The sequence below is a fragment of the Dreissena polymorpha genome, chromosome 9 (assembly GCF_020536995.1).
Source record: "Dreissena polymorpha isolate Duluth1 chromosome 9, UMN_Dpol_1.0, whole genome shotgun sequence".
In the NCBI taxonomy this organism is placed as follows: Eukaryota; Metazoa; Mollusca; class Bivalvia; order Myida; family Dreissenidae; genus Dreissena; species Dreissena polymorpha.
The window spans coordinates 66,450,249-66,467,486 of NC_068363.1; the positions used below are offsets into that span (position 1 = coordinate 66,450,249).

Below are 17,238 nucleotides of genomic sequence, written 5' to 3' on the forward strand. Positions count from 1 at the left end.
ACGTTAACTGTGAAAGTAAACGCCCTAAGCGTGAGTCGGAATTCGCGTCAGTGAATGACTAAGTGCATTTACTGGTTGTGTAGTAGTGATTCATGTATAAATGTTTGCAATGTTATGTGTATTTTGTACTTTGTTCTTTGTAGAATTACATGTACATGTACGTATACATGTATGTCAATAGTTATTTATAGATTATATGATAAATTAAATAAATAATAACAACATAAGGGAATAGAAATACAACCCGAATAAATATACAAATGTAAAACAAAACTGTGTTTTCAATCCTTTATTTCATTATACATGCATAAGTATTCAAACATTTAAACAATAGAGCACATACATAGATAAGGTACCTGTTAAAAAACTACTAGCATATTTTGCAAAGTTTCGATCGACCCTGCGAATAAAGACCACCTGTGAACAAAGACCACAACGACCAAATCCCTTGAGAGGTCTTTGTTGACAGGTTGGACTGTACATATGTATTATGTATGTTTGTCAATACAATTATAATGTTCGTCGAGTAAAACTTCGTTTACATATTCCTGCAAACTTCAACCATTATAAAAACTTTTATAACTTCGATATTTTGTTCACAAATTAAAATATTTAAATTGCAAAGCAATGCGACAAGTCTTCTTGTACACTGTTCACGTAACAGTCTTTCACTTTAAAACCCACACTATATCGTTGCATCGGACCCTTACGACCGAATTTAGACGGGCGGCCTTTTGCCTTAAAATAAAAGGCGCATATGGCCCTATTCCACAACGAAAACAAGCACACGATTTACTACGATTTATCGCATTTATTGAATCGGGAAAACTCGTGACGGTCTACGATTCAGTTACGACATTGGTACAATTGAGTTATGACGAATCGTAGGGTTCGGTTGAAATCTTGCGAATAGGATCGCGACTTCACTACGATGTGTAAGAATCTACTGCGATTGTACTACGAATGATGCAGATCGGTCACGACTAAGCTAGGACCTCAACGAACGCATACATGAATTACCCGGTAGGCGCCAATATCTATTGATATTGATCTAAATCGCGAGAATCTTGGCGGGCTCGCAACTCACTCGGGTTGAACTCGTGAGTCTTGAAAAAGTCGTAGCTGATTCGTAGACAGATCACGTGATCACCGATTTCCCGATTGAGTAACGATTCCATTACAACACCCACGAACGCACTACGACGCTGTTACGAGTCAAATGCGATTAAATTTAGTCTTGGAGGTCCTGGCCAAATTTTAAACACGTCTGGCCACGATTTTTCGGGAGCTCACTAGTTGCAGAAATCACTTACGACCGGTCCACGACTAGCTACAAATGTGCAAGGACCTTCGCCGATAGAGCTACGATTGTCCCGACCTCAAAATGTTGGAAATTGGGACAAATCGTGGGGAATTGGGTTGTAGTGGAATACCCCAAATACCGAAAACGTATACCCCATACACGATTTCTTTCTTCGTTTATGAAAAGTTATAATCCTATCAGAACAAATATTGGCTAAAACATATGCACACTAATTTGCAATGAAAAATATCGATGCAAATTAACTTATTGTAGATTTAGCCAAAGGTATAATGGCAAAGTAGAGATAGGAAAAGGGAAACAACTCGCATATGAATGAGAACACCAAGTTTTCTGCAGCCTTAAGACTCTTCTAGAAAAGAGATTGTGCGAGGCAACGAACTTTATTAAGCGGGAAAAATTGACTGTCCGACATTTTCTCATTTAATGTTAATAACATTCAATTTATCCATGAATATTTATAACATAAATGCTCTCTATTGAATAAGGATCACTTCTAATACAACATTTGATATTAAAGTGTTATATTACCTGTAGGAAGTAAAGTTTTTCCTTGAACGGACTTTGAAGGTTTGGATGGCGTTGTTTTGCTTTTGAAAGGAATTTCGCAGAATATCCCAGAACTCATTTAAATACAAGAGGAATTCCCGATGACGTAATATTCTTTTTTAATATCAATTCTAAGAATAACTGTCTTATTCATAAAATCCAAAAATAACTGGTGTTGATGAACTTTATGTTCCATAATAAGATATTTTATGAAGTGTCGGATTTTTTACCCTGTCCGATTTTACCCGGATTGACCCTAACTGTTTCAGATTCTGAAATTAAGATCCAGAACTATAACATTATTCGTCGCGATAGAGACAGACATGGTGGAGGAGTCTGTCTATTCATTCAAAGTGAATTGGCGTTTACCGACCGGAATGTTCTCCTTCATGAAAACTTGGAAGCTATTTGGGCAGAGATTCTACTTCCGAAGAACAAACCCATACTTGTTGGCATCGTCTATCGACCTCCAAAACAGCTGAACTTTCTGGAACTATTTGAAACTGGGTGTTCTAGTTCACCTTATTTTATGGAATATTAAATTCTTATTTTAGGTGATTTAAACATTGATGTTTGTACCCGAAATAAATCAAAGTGCACATGATTTCCTACTTTTTGCTCTTTTCTCAACAAGTTTCATTTTAAACAGTTAATTAATACATCCACTAGAGTTGGACATTCATCGTCTACTACAATAGATCTTATTATTGTTTCAGACTCTGAAAAGATTTCTCAGTCAGGTGTTTAAAATACATGTTTAAGTGACCATTTTACTACATATTGCACAAGGAAAGTTTCTAAAAACTATATTGGAAAACATAACACTATAAAAGCACGTTCTTTGAAACGTTATAATAAAGATGACTTCCACCAAGCATTACTGGCGGTTGACTGGACACCTGTGATACTTTGTGATTGTGTTTCTGAAGCATGAAACATTTGTAAGGCTATATTTTAAATGTCATTGATAATATTGCTCCCATTCGAGAAATGTGTATTAAACAAAGAACATGACCTTGGATTACTCCAGACATTACGAAGTGTTTAAATGGTCGTAATAGTGCTTTTCATTTGTATAGGAAACACAAAACTGAAGAGAAATTATATCAACTTTAAATCACTTAGGAACAAAGCCAATGATTGTATTTTTAAGGCTAAAGAGAATTATTTTAGTGAATCTTTTGAAAATCATAAGAATGATTCTAAATCCTTATGAAAAACCTTCAAGGAACTTGGTCTACCATCTAAAAAGGGGAATTCATCAACTTCATGCAACATTGGTCTGAAAATAGGTGATGAAATCTGTTTTGATAAATTCAAGGTTGCTGAAAAATTTAATATGTTGCATCTAATCTTACAGCTAAACTACTTGCAGCATTGAACAGATTTGGCCATCAGTTTGTATCAAATTCATTAAAAGGCATTACACCTTGTAGTTATTATTTTTATTGATGTCAGAAAATAGTATTTTAAAGTATTTGAATAAGCTAGGGGAAAATAAACCTACTGGTTTAGATGGTATTCCAGCTCGTTTTGTTAGGGATAGTGCAACTATTATTACTTTTCCTTTAACACACATTGTAAATGTGTCACTTATACAAGGTACTGTGCCGGATGATTTAAAGTCTGCTAAAGTTGTTCCTCTTTATAAAAAAGATGATAAAACTGAAGTAGGTTATTACCGGCCTGTGTCTATTTTAAGTATTATTTTTAAAGTTTTCGAAAGAGTTGTATATGACCAAATTTGTACTTATCTTAAAGAAAAAGATTTATTATATAAATTTCAATCTGGTTTTAGAGGTGTTTTTCCACAGACACCTGCCTTATTCATTTGTCAGACTTTATTAGGTTTCATATGGATAAAGGTCACCTTGTAGGTATGATTTTAATGGATCTTCAAAAAGCTTTTGACACAGTAGACCAGTCAGTTCTTCTTATGAAACTAGATGCCATGGGTCTCAGTCCTGATATTCTTCAATGGTTTAAGTCATACCTTTCTGACAGGCAACAACTTGTTGATGTAGCTGGTTCTTTTTCTTCTAGTGGTAAGGTTACTTGCGGTGTTCCCCAGGGATCCATCTTGGAGCCACTACTTTTTTTAATATATGTAAATGATATGCATGCAGTGGTTAAAAATGAACTTCTTCTGTATGCTGATGATTCTGCCATTCTTGTTGCAGGTAAAGACAGGTCTTTCATTGAAAAAGAACTGTCAGATGAATTACAGTATGTCAGTCAATGGTTAATTGACAATAATTTCTCTTCATTTAGGTAAAACAGAGACAATTCTATTCGGTTCTAAACCTAGGTTAAAGTATGGTGCTTCTGTCCATGTCAGTTGTAATGGTACTCATATGCAGTCAACTTCTACAGTCAAATATCTTGGTGCTACACTTGATCAGTCTCTGTCTGGTGATTCCATGGCTAGTTCTGTTGTTAAAAAGGCAAATACAAGGTTCAAGTTTCTGTACAGAAAACGTGATTTTCTCTCATTCCACACTAAGACACTTCTGGTCATGGCTCTAATTCAATGTCATTTCGTTTACACATGTTGTTTTTGGTATCATGGTATTTCCAAACTTTGGAAAGATAAATTTCAGGTCACACAAAATAAATTAATAAGGTTTGTCCTCAATCTAGGTCATATGTCACATATAGGTATTGGACATTTTAAGATTTTGAACTGGTTACCTGTTCAAAAGAGAGTGGAGCAAGCTACCCTTTGTCATGTTTTCAAAATCAGAAATGGTTCGGCTCTTGAATATATGAGTGAAAACTTTGTTCCCTTTGACAATCTTCATTCATACAAGACTAGGTCAAGTGAAAGTGGGTGCTATATTTTGCCCAAAGTCAAAGGTGTTGGTGCTAAATCTTTTGCATATAATGCTTGTGTTCTGTAGAACAAACTACCTTCCTCCTTAAGGAATATTACAAGTATAGCTAATTTTAAGTTGTCAGTTAAAACTCATCTTCTTAATATGTAATCATTCTTTTAGATCTATATAGTTTTTAATTGATCCACATTTTAATATATCTACGTTTTAATGCAAATAATTGTCTTTTATAACTCAAATGTCTGATATTCATCTCATGCCTCTCTATGTCACTACCATCAATATCCAAGGACCACAATGGAAATAAGAGATTAAATCCTCTTTTTTGTGTAATCCTTGGTATAATGTTATTGGCATGGTTTCATTTCTCATACATGTTTATTGTTTTACTATTTTATCATGTATGTAGATATGTGTTATCATGTTGTATCATTATACTGAAAACAATCTATCTATCTAAATATATGGCTTCATTGCGGCGCAGTAGGGGGCATTGTGTTTCTGACAAACACATCTCTTGTTTAGTTATCATAATTAAAACCACATTGTTTACACATATAGCTCTATCTTAAGTAAAGAACAACAAACAAAAAAAGTTCAAGTTACTTTTCTTTAAATAACAGGTATTTATTCATATTCAATTAATATAATTAAAGTTAAGCAGTCAAATATTTATTTTATAATGTCAATAAGGGTGTTACACAACATTAGTATCCTGTGTCAACATAATTAGAAACCTATACAAACAGGTCCCTGCCATAATCTAATTATTCATCAGATGTTGGATACGCCCTTTTTTTTATGCCCTCTGCATATAGCAGTTGAACTGTCCGTCAGTATGTCAGTCTGTCCGTCCGTCCGAAAACTTTAATGGTCATAACTTTTTCAATATTTAACTTAGCAACTTGATATTTGGCATGTATGTGCATCTCATGGAGCTGCACATTTTGACTGGTGAAAGGTGAATTTCGAGGTCATCCCCAAGGTAAAATAAAAATATTCCGTCCGTCCGCAAACGTTAACATTGGCCACAACTTTTTAAATATTGAAGATAGCAACTTGATATTTGGCATGCATGTGTATCTCCTGGAGGTGAACATTTTGAGTGCTGAAAGGTGAAGGTCATTCTTCAAGGTCAAATGTAGAATATTCTGTCCGTCCGAAAACTTTAACATTGGCCATAACTTTTTAAATATCGAAGATCAGCAACTTGATATTTGGCATGCATGTGTATCTCATGGAGCTGCACATTTTTAGTGGTGAAAGGTGAACGTCAAGGTCATCCTTAAAGGTCAAATTTCAAATATATGGTGTCTATCCGTCCGTCCGTCCAAAAACTTTAACATCGGCCATCACTTTTTAAATATTTAAGATAGCAACTTGATATTTGGCATGCGTGTGTATCTCATGAAGCTGCACATTTTGAGTGGTGAAAGGTCAAGTTCATCCTTAAAGGTCAAAGGTCAAATTTTGCAATATTGAAGATAGCAACTTGATATTTTACATGCATGTGTATCTCATGGAGCTGCACATTTTGCGTGGTGAAAGGTCAAGGTCAAGTTCATCCTTCAAGGTCAATGGTCAAATTTTGCAATTTTGAAGATAGCAACTTGATATTTCGCATGCATGTTTATCTCATGGAGCTGCACATTTTGAGTGGTAAAACGTCATGGTCAAGTTCATCCTCAAGGTCAGGTCAAGGTAAAATTTTGCAATATTGAAGAGAGCACATTGATAGTTGGCATGCATGTGTATCTCATGGAGCTGCACATTTTGAGTGGTGAAAGGTCATGGTCAAGTTCATCCTCAAGGTCAAAGGTCAAGGTCAAAGGTCTTTTTTTAATTTTAATAAATCAAAGCGGCGCAGGAGGGGGCATTGTGTTTCTAACAAACACATCTCTTGTTGACACCTACTATACTGATTTATATTTTATTGAGTGAACACGTCTTGAATTACCAACTAAAGGTAATGTGTGACAATCGTTATAATTGTAGTGTGGAGAGGTGCATTTTTTTCGCAATATAGTCATATCGTCTAAATATTTGTCAGCAATTTATAATAATTGTAAAACCCATAAAATCATTGCCATTTTGTTCTTCCTGGTAAGACAAAGTAAATAAAGGTCTAATATTGTCAAAGAGTAGATAACCCAATCAACAGCATGTCATTAGTGCCACCTCAGAAGTATTGTCACTCATTTATTTTTGAATCTCCAAACAATAAATGGTGCCATTCAGTAAAGATCATGTGTTTGGTACCAAATGCAACCTTACTATTGAAATGCAAGACAACAACACCAATATTTATATTATAAATATATTTTTATTGAATTCAACAATGTCACTGAAATGAAATTAAACAAGAGCACTGCATAACGGGTGCCACGCTCGGCTGCGAAAGCTTGTCAGAAAATGTTGTTGTTTTTTAGAGGTCACAGTGACCTTGACCTTTGACCTAGTGACCCAAAAATGGGTTTGGCGTGTAGAACTCATCAAGGTGCATCTACACATATGAAGTTTCAAAGTTGTAGGTGGAAGCACTTTGACTATAGAGCCTATGTTAAAGTTTTATATTAGAGGTCACAGTGACCTTAACCTTTGACCCAAAAATGGGTGTGGCGTGTAGAACTCGTCAAGGTGCATCTACATATGAAGTTTCAAAGTTGTAGGTGGAAGCACTTTGATTTTAGAGCCAATGGTAAGGTTTAAGCACAACGCCTACAGCGGACGGCTGACGTCGGACGGCAGACATCGAGCTGGCTATGACAATACCTCGGGTTTTCTCCGAAAACAGCCGAGCAAATAACAACTAAGACAAAAATTCAATAAACGGAATGTTTACATACAGATTTTTAATACCTGCATTTGCTTAACACCATACATATTAATCTTAACTTAACAGGACTTGTTGAAAAAAGTGTTTAACATTTAAAAAATTGTTGTACATGTATGTGCATTATTTGCTTCAAAGCGAAAACCAAACCTGCATGTGTCAAACTGATGTGTCATGACATATTTGGAAGAAAAAAGGGCCCAAATTCATTTATTTTAAATGTACCTCATATAAAGGGGTGAAATTTAAAATGCAATTCTTCCAGCAATTATGGAAGTATAAGATTTTGAAGAAAAAACAAGCGCATTAATTTTCAAAAACAAATTGCAAGTCAATGTGATTGTAATCTTGTTTAAGGTAATCTGTGTAGAAAGTGACACAAATACTAATAACTCCAGAAAGACTATTGACAAACTGCATATGGGCCATGCCCTGTGAATAGAGGGTTTAATGCATATGCGTTAAGTGTCGTCCCAGATTAGCCTGTGCAGTCTGAACAGAGACGACACTTTCTCCTTGTATGGTATTTTTTTGTTTACAGAGAGTCTCTTCTTAGCAAAATTACAGTTTAGGCGGAAAGTGTCTGATCTAGGACGACACTTTATGCACATGCATTAAACCCTTTTTTCAGAGAGCATTGCCCATATATAAAATTTAAGTTTGATTGAGCAACTTAACTTGTAGACTTAATGTGAACTTTCATTGAGATGATATATTTCACGCATATTACGCTTACTAAAACTCTAAGTTATACTCTTAACAAAGTTCAGAACATTTTATGAGGATTGTTCCTTTTCGTACATCTATCGCATTCTTTACGGGGTCACTGCAGAACAGACAGCAAGTCTCTAAATGAAGAAAACATTTCAGTTCAACATATGAAACATGACAAAAACCACCACCAAAACATTGCATTAAACAATCTTAAAAATAATTTATAAATAAACAAGATATGTGTTTGTCAGAAACACCATGTCCCCTTTTGCGCCGATTTGAAGCTGTATATTTGACCTTTGACCTTGAAGGATGACCTTGACCTTGAACTTTCACCACTCAAAATGTGCAGCTCCATAAGATACAGATGCATGCCAAATATCAAGTTGCTATCTTCAATATTGCAAAAGTTATTGCAAATGTTGGCGCAAACAAACAAACACACAAGCAAACCAACAGACAGGGCAAAAACAATATGTCCCCCACTACATGTATAGTGGAGGGGGACATAAAAATTAACTCCAAATAAAAATGTGTTTTGTGTGTGCTTGCGACACACTATCTCCATTTTAATACAGGATTGTTGTAACTAAATGAAACAGTTGTCCAGGGGTCGTATTCCACAACCATTTTAAGTCATTTCTTAAATAATTTCACTTAAGTTAAAAATTAAAATGTTTTGTATTTCTTTAGTAAATAAGGAAACATATGGTTTTTTTTGGTATTCCTAAAATAACATTCGCATAATGATGTTATTTAAATGTATATCTTGATGCTAATCTATTGCAATATGTAATGAAACGCATAAGAACATTTCTCAATTTAAGGATAAGAATAAAATTTAACTTACGATGCTTCTGGAATACGGCCCCTGACCTTATTGATTTGGTCTATCTCTGGGGTTTCCATGTTTAGATACAAATAACAATTTGTAAGGTTCTGGAATGATTTTCCAACAAATTTGATTGGAAATCTGTCAATAATGACAACCCAGAATATGCAAAGTAGTCATGAACATTTGAGATCAAGGAAATATTCATGCAAAAACTATTGTTTTTAAACATAATTAGAAAGCTGTCAAAAGGAAACAAATTGCACAACTTATTTTTTGACAGACAGACTCATGTCAGGTAATTATGTCTTACCATTCTGAGATTCCATTGAATCAGAGTTACATGATTATAATTTGAGAAGTATAACCCATATAAATAATGTATATTACAAACTTGTGTCATGGAGTTACTTTCCCAAACAGCCTCTGCGGTATTGTTGTAGGGTCAAACCTCAGACCAAGCATATATTGTCTCATTGTTAAAGTTTTTCATTGGTGATTGATATATATAAAACACTCCAAATACCGGTAGTGATTTATATATATATATATATATATATATATATATATATATACATATAGAGATAGATATCTCTATATAACACTCCAAATTCTTTACTTTACATTTTTCAGTTCAGAGGTTCAGTCAAAATGACTAAACCACACAATCAAAACCTACAAACAAGATGGTTACCTGTGTGATGAAAACATTCCAGAAGTCAGTCAGAACATCACTCATATAAATGTAAATGTAAATTCATATTTCAAATAATGTGTGACTATCCACAGGAAATCAAAATGACTCAAACATTATGAGTGTGATATAATATCTGAAACACAAACTTTTCATAAGTATGTCTTGTCTTATTTTTGTTTCATTCTACAAAATTCAGTACAGAATGCAGGCCAGTGCAAAAGATCAATGTAAACCAACAATCTGTGTTTTAATTTACATGTACACATAATCACTAAAACACAAGTAAAGGTAGTGTATTGACGTTCTCAATGTAAGAACATAATATGATTTCAAAACATGCCACAACCTTCATGATACATGAATAGGAACACACATAAATGCATGTACAAGTAGAACAGTAAGCCACTACAACAAAACTGCAAGTTTCAAGCTGGCATATCTACATATGAGTCGTATCATGTGAAAATAGGTATAGTTCAATACGCCATCAGAGTAGTTTCAGACCAGTCTGCGCAGGAGTGGCCTTGTCCGGTATAAAGTCATGAAATGTTTCCTGGTCTAATAAACTGACAGGGTAGTTTCTGACCAGACTGTGCTAATGCCCTGTCTGGCCTGGAGATTCGCTGGGCCCATATAGCATATGACCCATTTTCATATGACACGGCTCATATAAGACCATAAACGTCAATATGAGATACCTCATACAAAGATATTACATCTAAGATACATGCTCATTACCAAAAAACTCTAAAAGTTAGAATAAATACATGTACAAGTTTTTAATAATAATCTCATAAAGTGAGGACAAAGCAAATAAACCACAAGGCAAAATGAGTTTCCATGTAAAAACTAACAATGTATCAGATTTCTGAGATTTTTGTGAGTAATACGCATGAAGATTTTCCCAAGCTTTTCATCTAATTCCTCTCTTCAGTCTGACTGTTGCATGTTTAATGTTGTTGTTTGAATAGTATAGTGTTAAAAACTTGCAGCAAACTTAGGCCATTTATGGTCAACTATTATAAGCAGTTAAGTACTTTGACACTGACAAATTTAATGTGATATTGTCACTTTTAAACCAATCCCTTCCCCTTAGGAGCTTTTCAACAACAATCACAGCTGTTCCTACATTACCTCAACAGCTGTGATTAAACTAATCTTTTAGTATATTTACCGTACCCGGGGTACATGTAAGTATACTTAAAAGTACCCGGGGTATATGTAAGTAGTACCCGAGCCGACAATGACCAATCGAGCCTTACTTGTTTAAAGATAAAATTGACAAAATAGGGATCTTTCTTTCATCTACTTTTTTATGGGTCTGGAATTTGAGTATTATATATATATTGTTTTACACTCAAAATCATTCAACTCGTACATTTCTAGAAACGCAACTGAGGTTATGTCATATATTAAGTATTATAAAGATACAGAATAAACATTTTCCAAAACACCATGAATCTTAGCAGGCAAGTGTAGCAGAATTTAATAGTCTTAGGGCATATGAAGCATTATGAAGTTCATAGTTAATATTTCAGGCACATCATTTCTAAACAAACAAGAAACCTTCGCAGATGGGTGATGCTCCCCAAAGGTTTTTTTGTCACAATATTGTACAGTAGTTGGGGGGACAAGATTAGAATTCAGTTAATGGAAAATTTCAAAGGGCCATAACTCTGTAAAAAAATCATCCGACCAGAACCGGCTGATACTATGCACATCTCCTCTTGGTAGTGAAGCTTCCCATAAAGTTTAATTGAATTCCGGTCATTAATTCCTGAGAAATGGCCCGGACAAAAATTGTGCACAGACGGACACACAGACAGACGAAGCGGCGACTATATGCTCCCCCCCAAAAATTTGGGCGGGGGGCATAAAAAAAACAGGGTTTGCGATGCTAATAAAATTTAAATAGTTAATAGTTTCAAGTCATGACAAACAAACATTTGTATTAGCTATTATGTCGTTTGTCATTTATTATTACAGATCTTAGTTTCAAGTCATGACAAACAAACATTTGTATTAGGTATTATGTCGTTTGTCATTTATTATTATAGATTTTTGTTTCAAGACATGACAAACAAACATTTGTATTAGGTATTATGTCGTTTGTCATTTATTATTATTTACTTTAACCCTTTCCTGCTCAGAAGCAAAGTGAAAATGGCTATGTGCAAACAGCATTTATAGCTGTCTGCAGCTCATTAGTATCTAAGGGTCGGAAATAGTGCATTAAAAAGTATTCTCTGGGAAGAAAGGTCTTTAATTAAATTTAACTTTTAAAGGGACTACAAATGCGTCAAAATACTTTTGTAAGTGGTAAAGGTTTAACAAAATAAAAAAGAATTTGTTTAACAAAAGGAGGCAGCAAGTGCATGTGGCTTATGGCTTTACTTAAACACTTCAATTCATTCCCTAGACCTATGAGTTGGGTATTTAGGGAAGATTTTGAGAATATTCCCAGGGTGGGGACTAAACCTAACATCTCCAGATATCTCCACAATTACTGTTGTTATTTGGTACAGCCCTTTTTCTACAACTATTCAAACACAGATAATACATATATCAAAATGGATTTGCATTAAAAAAAATGACAACAAAAACAAATTATATAATGATTCAGAGATTCAATCTCTGCTGGAATCAATGAGCTTTGATCTACCATCAGTCACATCCACTTCAAAATCATCCACGTTTGTGTCGTCAGTCTTCACATTGGAGTAAAACTTTTTCCCGTAATCCAGACTGTCCCAGCGCCTGTAGGACTTAGTCCTCCGGCCACTGCAGGCACGAACAATACACACAACCAACAAGAACACCAGTATGAACACAGCAAAGGACACACCTATGATCACTTTAATATCAGCACCTTGAATAACTTTAGACACCTTATCCTTAAAAGTATCGCCAGTTGTCTCCGGCTTCTGTCGCAGATTGTGTTTCTCAAGGTTCTGCTCGTCCACCTTAATTTGCTCGTCTATTTTCACTTTTTGCTCGCCCTGGAAGGCACTACTGGAGAAAGGTCCATGGGATTCCTGTGTGACCCAGATAGAGTCTAGCACGGCCCCTCCAAAGACAGCCACCTGCTCCCAGTACAGAGTTGTTGCATTGTACACCTTGAGACGAGCGTAACTGTTCAGGGCCTTGTCATCCATACGAAAAGCTGACCAAGTTTCTGTAAATAAAGACAATTCAATGTAATCACCTCTGCCTCATTTAAGTGGGTTGTGTAGTAATGTTTGTTGTTTTCTTTTGTATGTATAATTTTTTTTTTATTTATTTCTGTTAAATAATTAATTCTAAATTATTATTTCAGCTTAAAACTATATCTTATATAAACAAAAAACGCAAAAGGCTAAAAAATAGGATTTTCAATTTATATTCATTATTTAAATTAAAAAGATTGTACGTTCCTAAGCTTGTTTTTTTTTTACTGGCAGAGAGCTACACACAAAAAATGTCATTGCAATACCTCCATCCATACTTCAATTACTGAAATAGTTCTGGTTCGTTTTCCCCTTTTTTGAAACAGTGACCTTGACCCAACTTCCAGATCGAATCCCAAGGGGGGATTATATGTAAGCTATCTACACAAGAAAATGTCAGCATAATACCTCCATCCCAACTCAAACATTTTAACAGAAGCGTATATTTTTAAGCAACGTTGAACATGACCTTAAAAATGACCGGCTCAAAGGCAATCCCTAGCTAGGTCTGCAGGTACGCTACCCTTTAACAAAATTCAAATGAATTACCTCTCCATCCAACAAGCTATTGAGCTTAGGCCGTTTTTCTATTATTAACAAGGGCTGTTTGTCAAACATGCATGCCTCCCATATGGGCTCTCCATTGTAGTGAGAGCCATTGTGTGAATATGTTTTTTGTCACTGTAACCTTGACCTTTGACCTAGTGACCTGAAAATCAATAGGGGTCATCTGCCAGTCATGATCAATGTACCTATGACGTTTCATGATCCTAGCCATAAGCATTCTTGAGTTATCATCCGGACACCATTTTACTATTTCGGGTCACCGTGACCTTGACCTTTGACCTAGTGACCTGAAAATCATTAGGGGTCATCTGCGAGTCATGATCAATCTACCTATCAAGTTTCATGATCCTAGGAATAAGCGTTCTTCAGTTATTATCCGGAAACCATTTTACTATTTCGGGTCACTGTGACCTTGACCTTTGACCTAGTGACCTGAAAATCAATAAGGGTCATCTGCGAGTCATGATCAATCTACCTATCAAGTTTCATGATCCTAGGCCTAGATCCTAGGCCTAAGCGTTATTGAGTTATCATCCGGAAACCATTTTACTATTTCGGGTCACTGTGATCTTGACCTTTGACCTAGTGACCTGAAAATCAATAGGGGTTATCTGCGAGTCATGATCAATCTACCTATCAAGTTTCATGATCCTAGGCCTAAGCGTTCTTGAGTTATCATCCGGAAACCATTTTACTATTTCGGGTCACCGTGACCTTGACCTTTGACCTAGTGACCTCAAAATCAATAGGGGTCATCTGCGAGTAATGATCAATGTACCTATGAAGTTTCATGATCCTAGGCCCAAGCGTTCTTGAGTTATCGTCTGACAACCACCTGGTGGACGGACCGACCGACCGACCCACAGACCGACATGAGCAAAGCAATATACCCCCTCTTCTTCGAAGTGGGGCATAAAAACAATGTCTTGACCTTGACCAGGCTGGCCCAAATTTATCAAGTTGGAAACTTAAGTTAGCTAAGGGTAACCACCTGTTTGCCTTTTGTCTAATAAGAGACTTTTACAGTGACCTTAACTCAACTGACCACAGTTGCCATAACAAAAAAGGTATCCCACCCATATTCAAGAAAAATCATTTTTCTATTTTAAGCAACAGTAACCTTGACCTTGGACCAACGGGCCCTTAATACACAAACAAGGCCTAAATGCAAGCTTGCTTTATCCACAGTTTTATTAAGATTGGTAAATACAATGAAATGATGGACTGCAAAACACCTGCTTAAAACTGCCCACATGAACGCTGCCATACCTCAATCAAATAACTAGCGTTTTCCACTTTGTTGAAAACCTGATATAAAATGTTCATATCAAGCAGAAATAATACTCCAACACTCTTTAACAGAGAAAAATAAATCAAATAATATAATGCTTCACCATTCAAAGCCATCATGGTATCGACCCCATGTTTTGACCCAGCTGAACCCGTGATCAGCTGTATGGGAGCCCGTGGGTTGGTGTAGTTCTCTGCAAGGACCACGCCCTTATACATGGGCCACAGTCGCTCGTACGAGTGTTCATGGGCCTGGATCACAAGGTCCACCCCATACTTGAAGAACATGTCCTCCAATCTGCAGATATAGTCATAACATTTTATTGTTAAGCTGAAATTCATTATCTATAAGTTGCTGGGAGTTCTAAATTGACTTTAAGATATCCATAATTCAACATATCCCAGTACAGACTTATGATAAGTATTTAGTTCAAGAAACTATACATTTCCAGGTATATAAGTTTACTTCCAAAGTGCCTAAACCAATCTATAATTTAAATAAAATCAACAAATATTGAATTTATTTTAGTTACAGAAGCATCTAGATGTTTGTAATGTGTGACAATTTCAGCGCTAAGTATTTATAATGTCTCAACAAGCGTCCACACTTGAATTTAACAAACAAAATTTGTGTGGAATAAAATTGTTTGAACAAAAAACTCGTTAACATTACCAATCATTCAAGTTAAAACTTTTAAAAAAAATGCATTTATTTAATATGAAATAAGTTAGGTCAAGGTCGGGAGAAAATTAAACATAAGTGAGTTTCAGAAAACATAGTTCAGCTGTAAAATCATGATCATTACCATAACAATTCATTAAACATAATACTTATTATTCTAATATAAAAATTTAATTAAATATTTATACTTAAAAATCCTATTTAACAATTAATTAACCTAAATCATTATTTGTTCAACCATAATTTTAACTGAGATAACCATATTAACAAAAGCTTTGTCACAAATTAAACAGCAGTACCATACTGGATGTACCAGAGCAAGCTTTTAAGAAAAACTTTTTAAATTTTTATTTTTTAATTTTTTTATACATTTTGCTGTTTATTACAGTATTTCAGTGATATCATGGCGGTCACTCTAACAACTAATACTTTCATGGGCTAGCATTTTTACCAGTACTAAGTACTTATGCCAGTAACTGCCAACTGCCCTACTTGAGTGCGCAGGCTGGTCTGGAGCTAGTCTGGACGCATATGACACATGACCCATTTTCTTATCATGCGAGTCATACATTCCATGCTAAATACCAAACCTTTAGAACTCGCAGTTTAAAGGACATTGTTTACATACAACAGATTTCCCCCCACCCCAGCCCACCCCACTGGTAATAAAGTGGCAGCATAAATACTCTAAACTCAGTTTGGTCTTCATACAAGCCTGTAATTCAAAACTTTATCAAGGTAGTGGCAATTTTTTTAAAAACAGAAACCACCTGTTTCACTTTTAAAGCTGCCACACTCAATATTAAGCAGAATTTTAAACATTCCTTAATTTTTCCTAAATAATAAACAGTTAATAATTTTGACAAAGTCAGGGAATAATTAAAATGGAAGTATTCATGAGCAAATATCCTGAACACATACCCTAGTCTGACCAAGGAATCATTCTTCCTGCAATCGTCCGAGTTATTATTAGAGCAGTACATTGGACGATGCCCAAGGGCAATGATCCATGGGGTAGAGGGTCGGTTCTTGTTTGCAGCCTCAAGGTCTGCAGTTAACCACTGACGCTGGGCCTCAATGTAGCGCTTGTCTTGAAGGAAGAACACCTCCGAAGAGTAGCTGAAATATGCCATATTATATGCCATGTAACAACTGGACTTGTTGCAAGTGCATGAAAAGTCATCAAAGATTAGCCAAGGCAGTTAGCTCGGGCAAATCAAGGATAACTCTTTCCGTTTTTATGATATTTTTGTTTAAAGGAAGTCTCTTCTAAACGAAAAATCAGTTTAGGCAGAAAGTGTAGTCCTTGAATTTTTTCTAAAACCCGGCTGTATAGGTTAAGATATCTGTTAAGTATTCTACATTAATTTTGTTATTTATGAAAAAGATTACAAAAGTTCATACGTAGAAATTCAAACTGTAGAACTTGGGCAGAAAATACAAGTGAACACAGATTGAGAAATACTTTATGACAATGATGAAAATAAAACTTATGAAAGTGAGGCAGATAAAGTGAGTACATGTATAAACTGTTACTGACTCGTGTACTCCAAACACAACTGATTTAACCCTTTGAGCGCTGGAACCGGATTTTGAAGGCCTTTGCAAACAGTTTGGATCCAGATGAGACGCCACAGAACATGGCGTCTCATCAGGATCCAAACTGTTTGCTATTCTGATAGTATTCTTTGAAAAAAAGTGAAGAAAATGATG

General features: G+C 35.3%; 2 protein-coding genes across 2 annotated transcripts in view; both read right to left on the bottom strand.

Moving 5' to 3' along the window:
• LOC127844484 (uncharacterized) overlaps positions 1–17,238 on the bottom strand; it is a 276,328-nt gene that overhangs the window by 122,617 nt on the left and 136,473 nt on the right. Inside the window, exon 7 of the transcript XR_008032757.1 lies at positions 14,129–14,273. The gene's annotated coding sequence lies outside the window, so the exon portion shown is untranslated. The remainder of the gene's footprint in view (positions 1–14,128; positions 14,274–17,238) is intronic.
• The window catches only part of LOC127844462 (acid phosphatase type 7-like), a 38,457-nt gene continuing 28,226 nt past the window's right edge, over positions 7,008–17,238 (bottom strand). The window contains exons 7-9 of the mRNA XM_052374703.1: positions 16,447–16,644; positions 14,948–15,141; positions 7,008–12,955 (exon numbers count right to left, since the gene is read on the bottom strand). Of these exons, the coding sequence (XP_052230663.1) occupies positions 12,408–12,955; positions 14,948–15,141; positions 16,447–16,644 (940 nt within the window). The 3' untranslated portion in view covers positions 7,008–12,407. The remainder of the gene's footprint in view (positions 12,956–14,947; positions 15,142–16,446; positions 16,645–17,238) is intronic.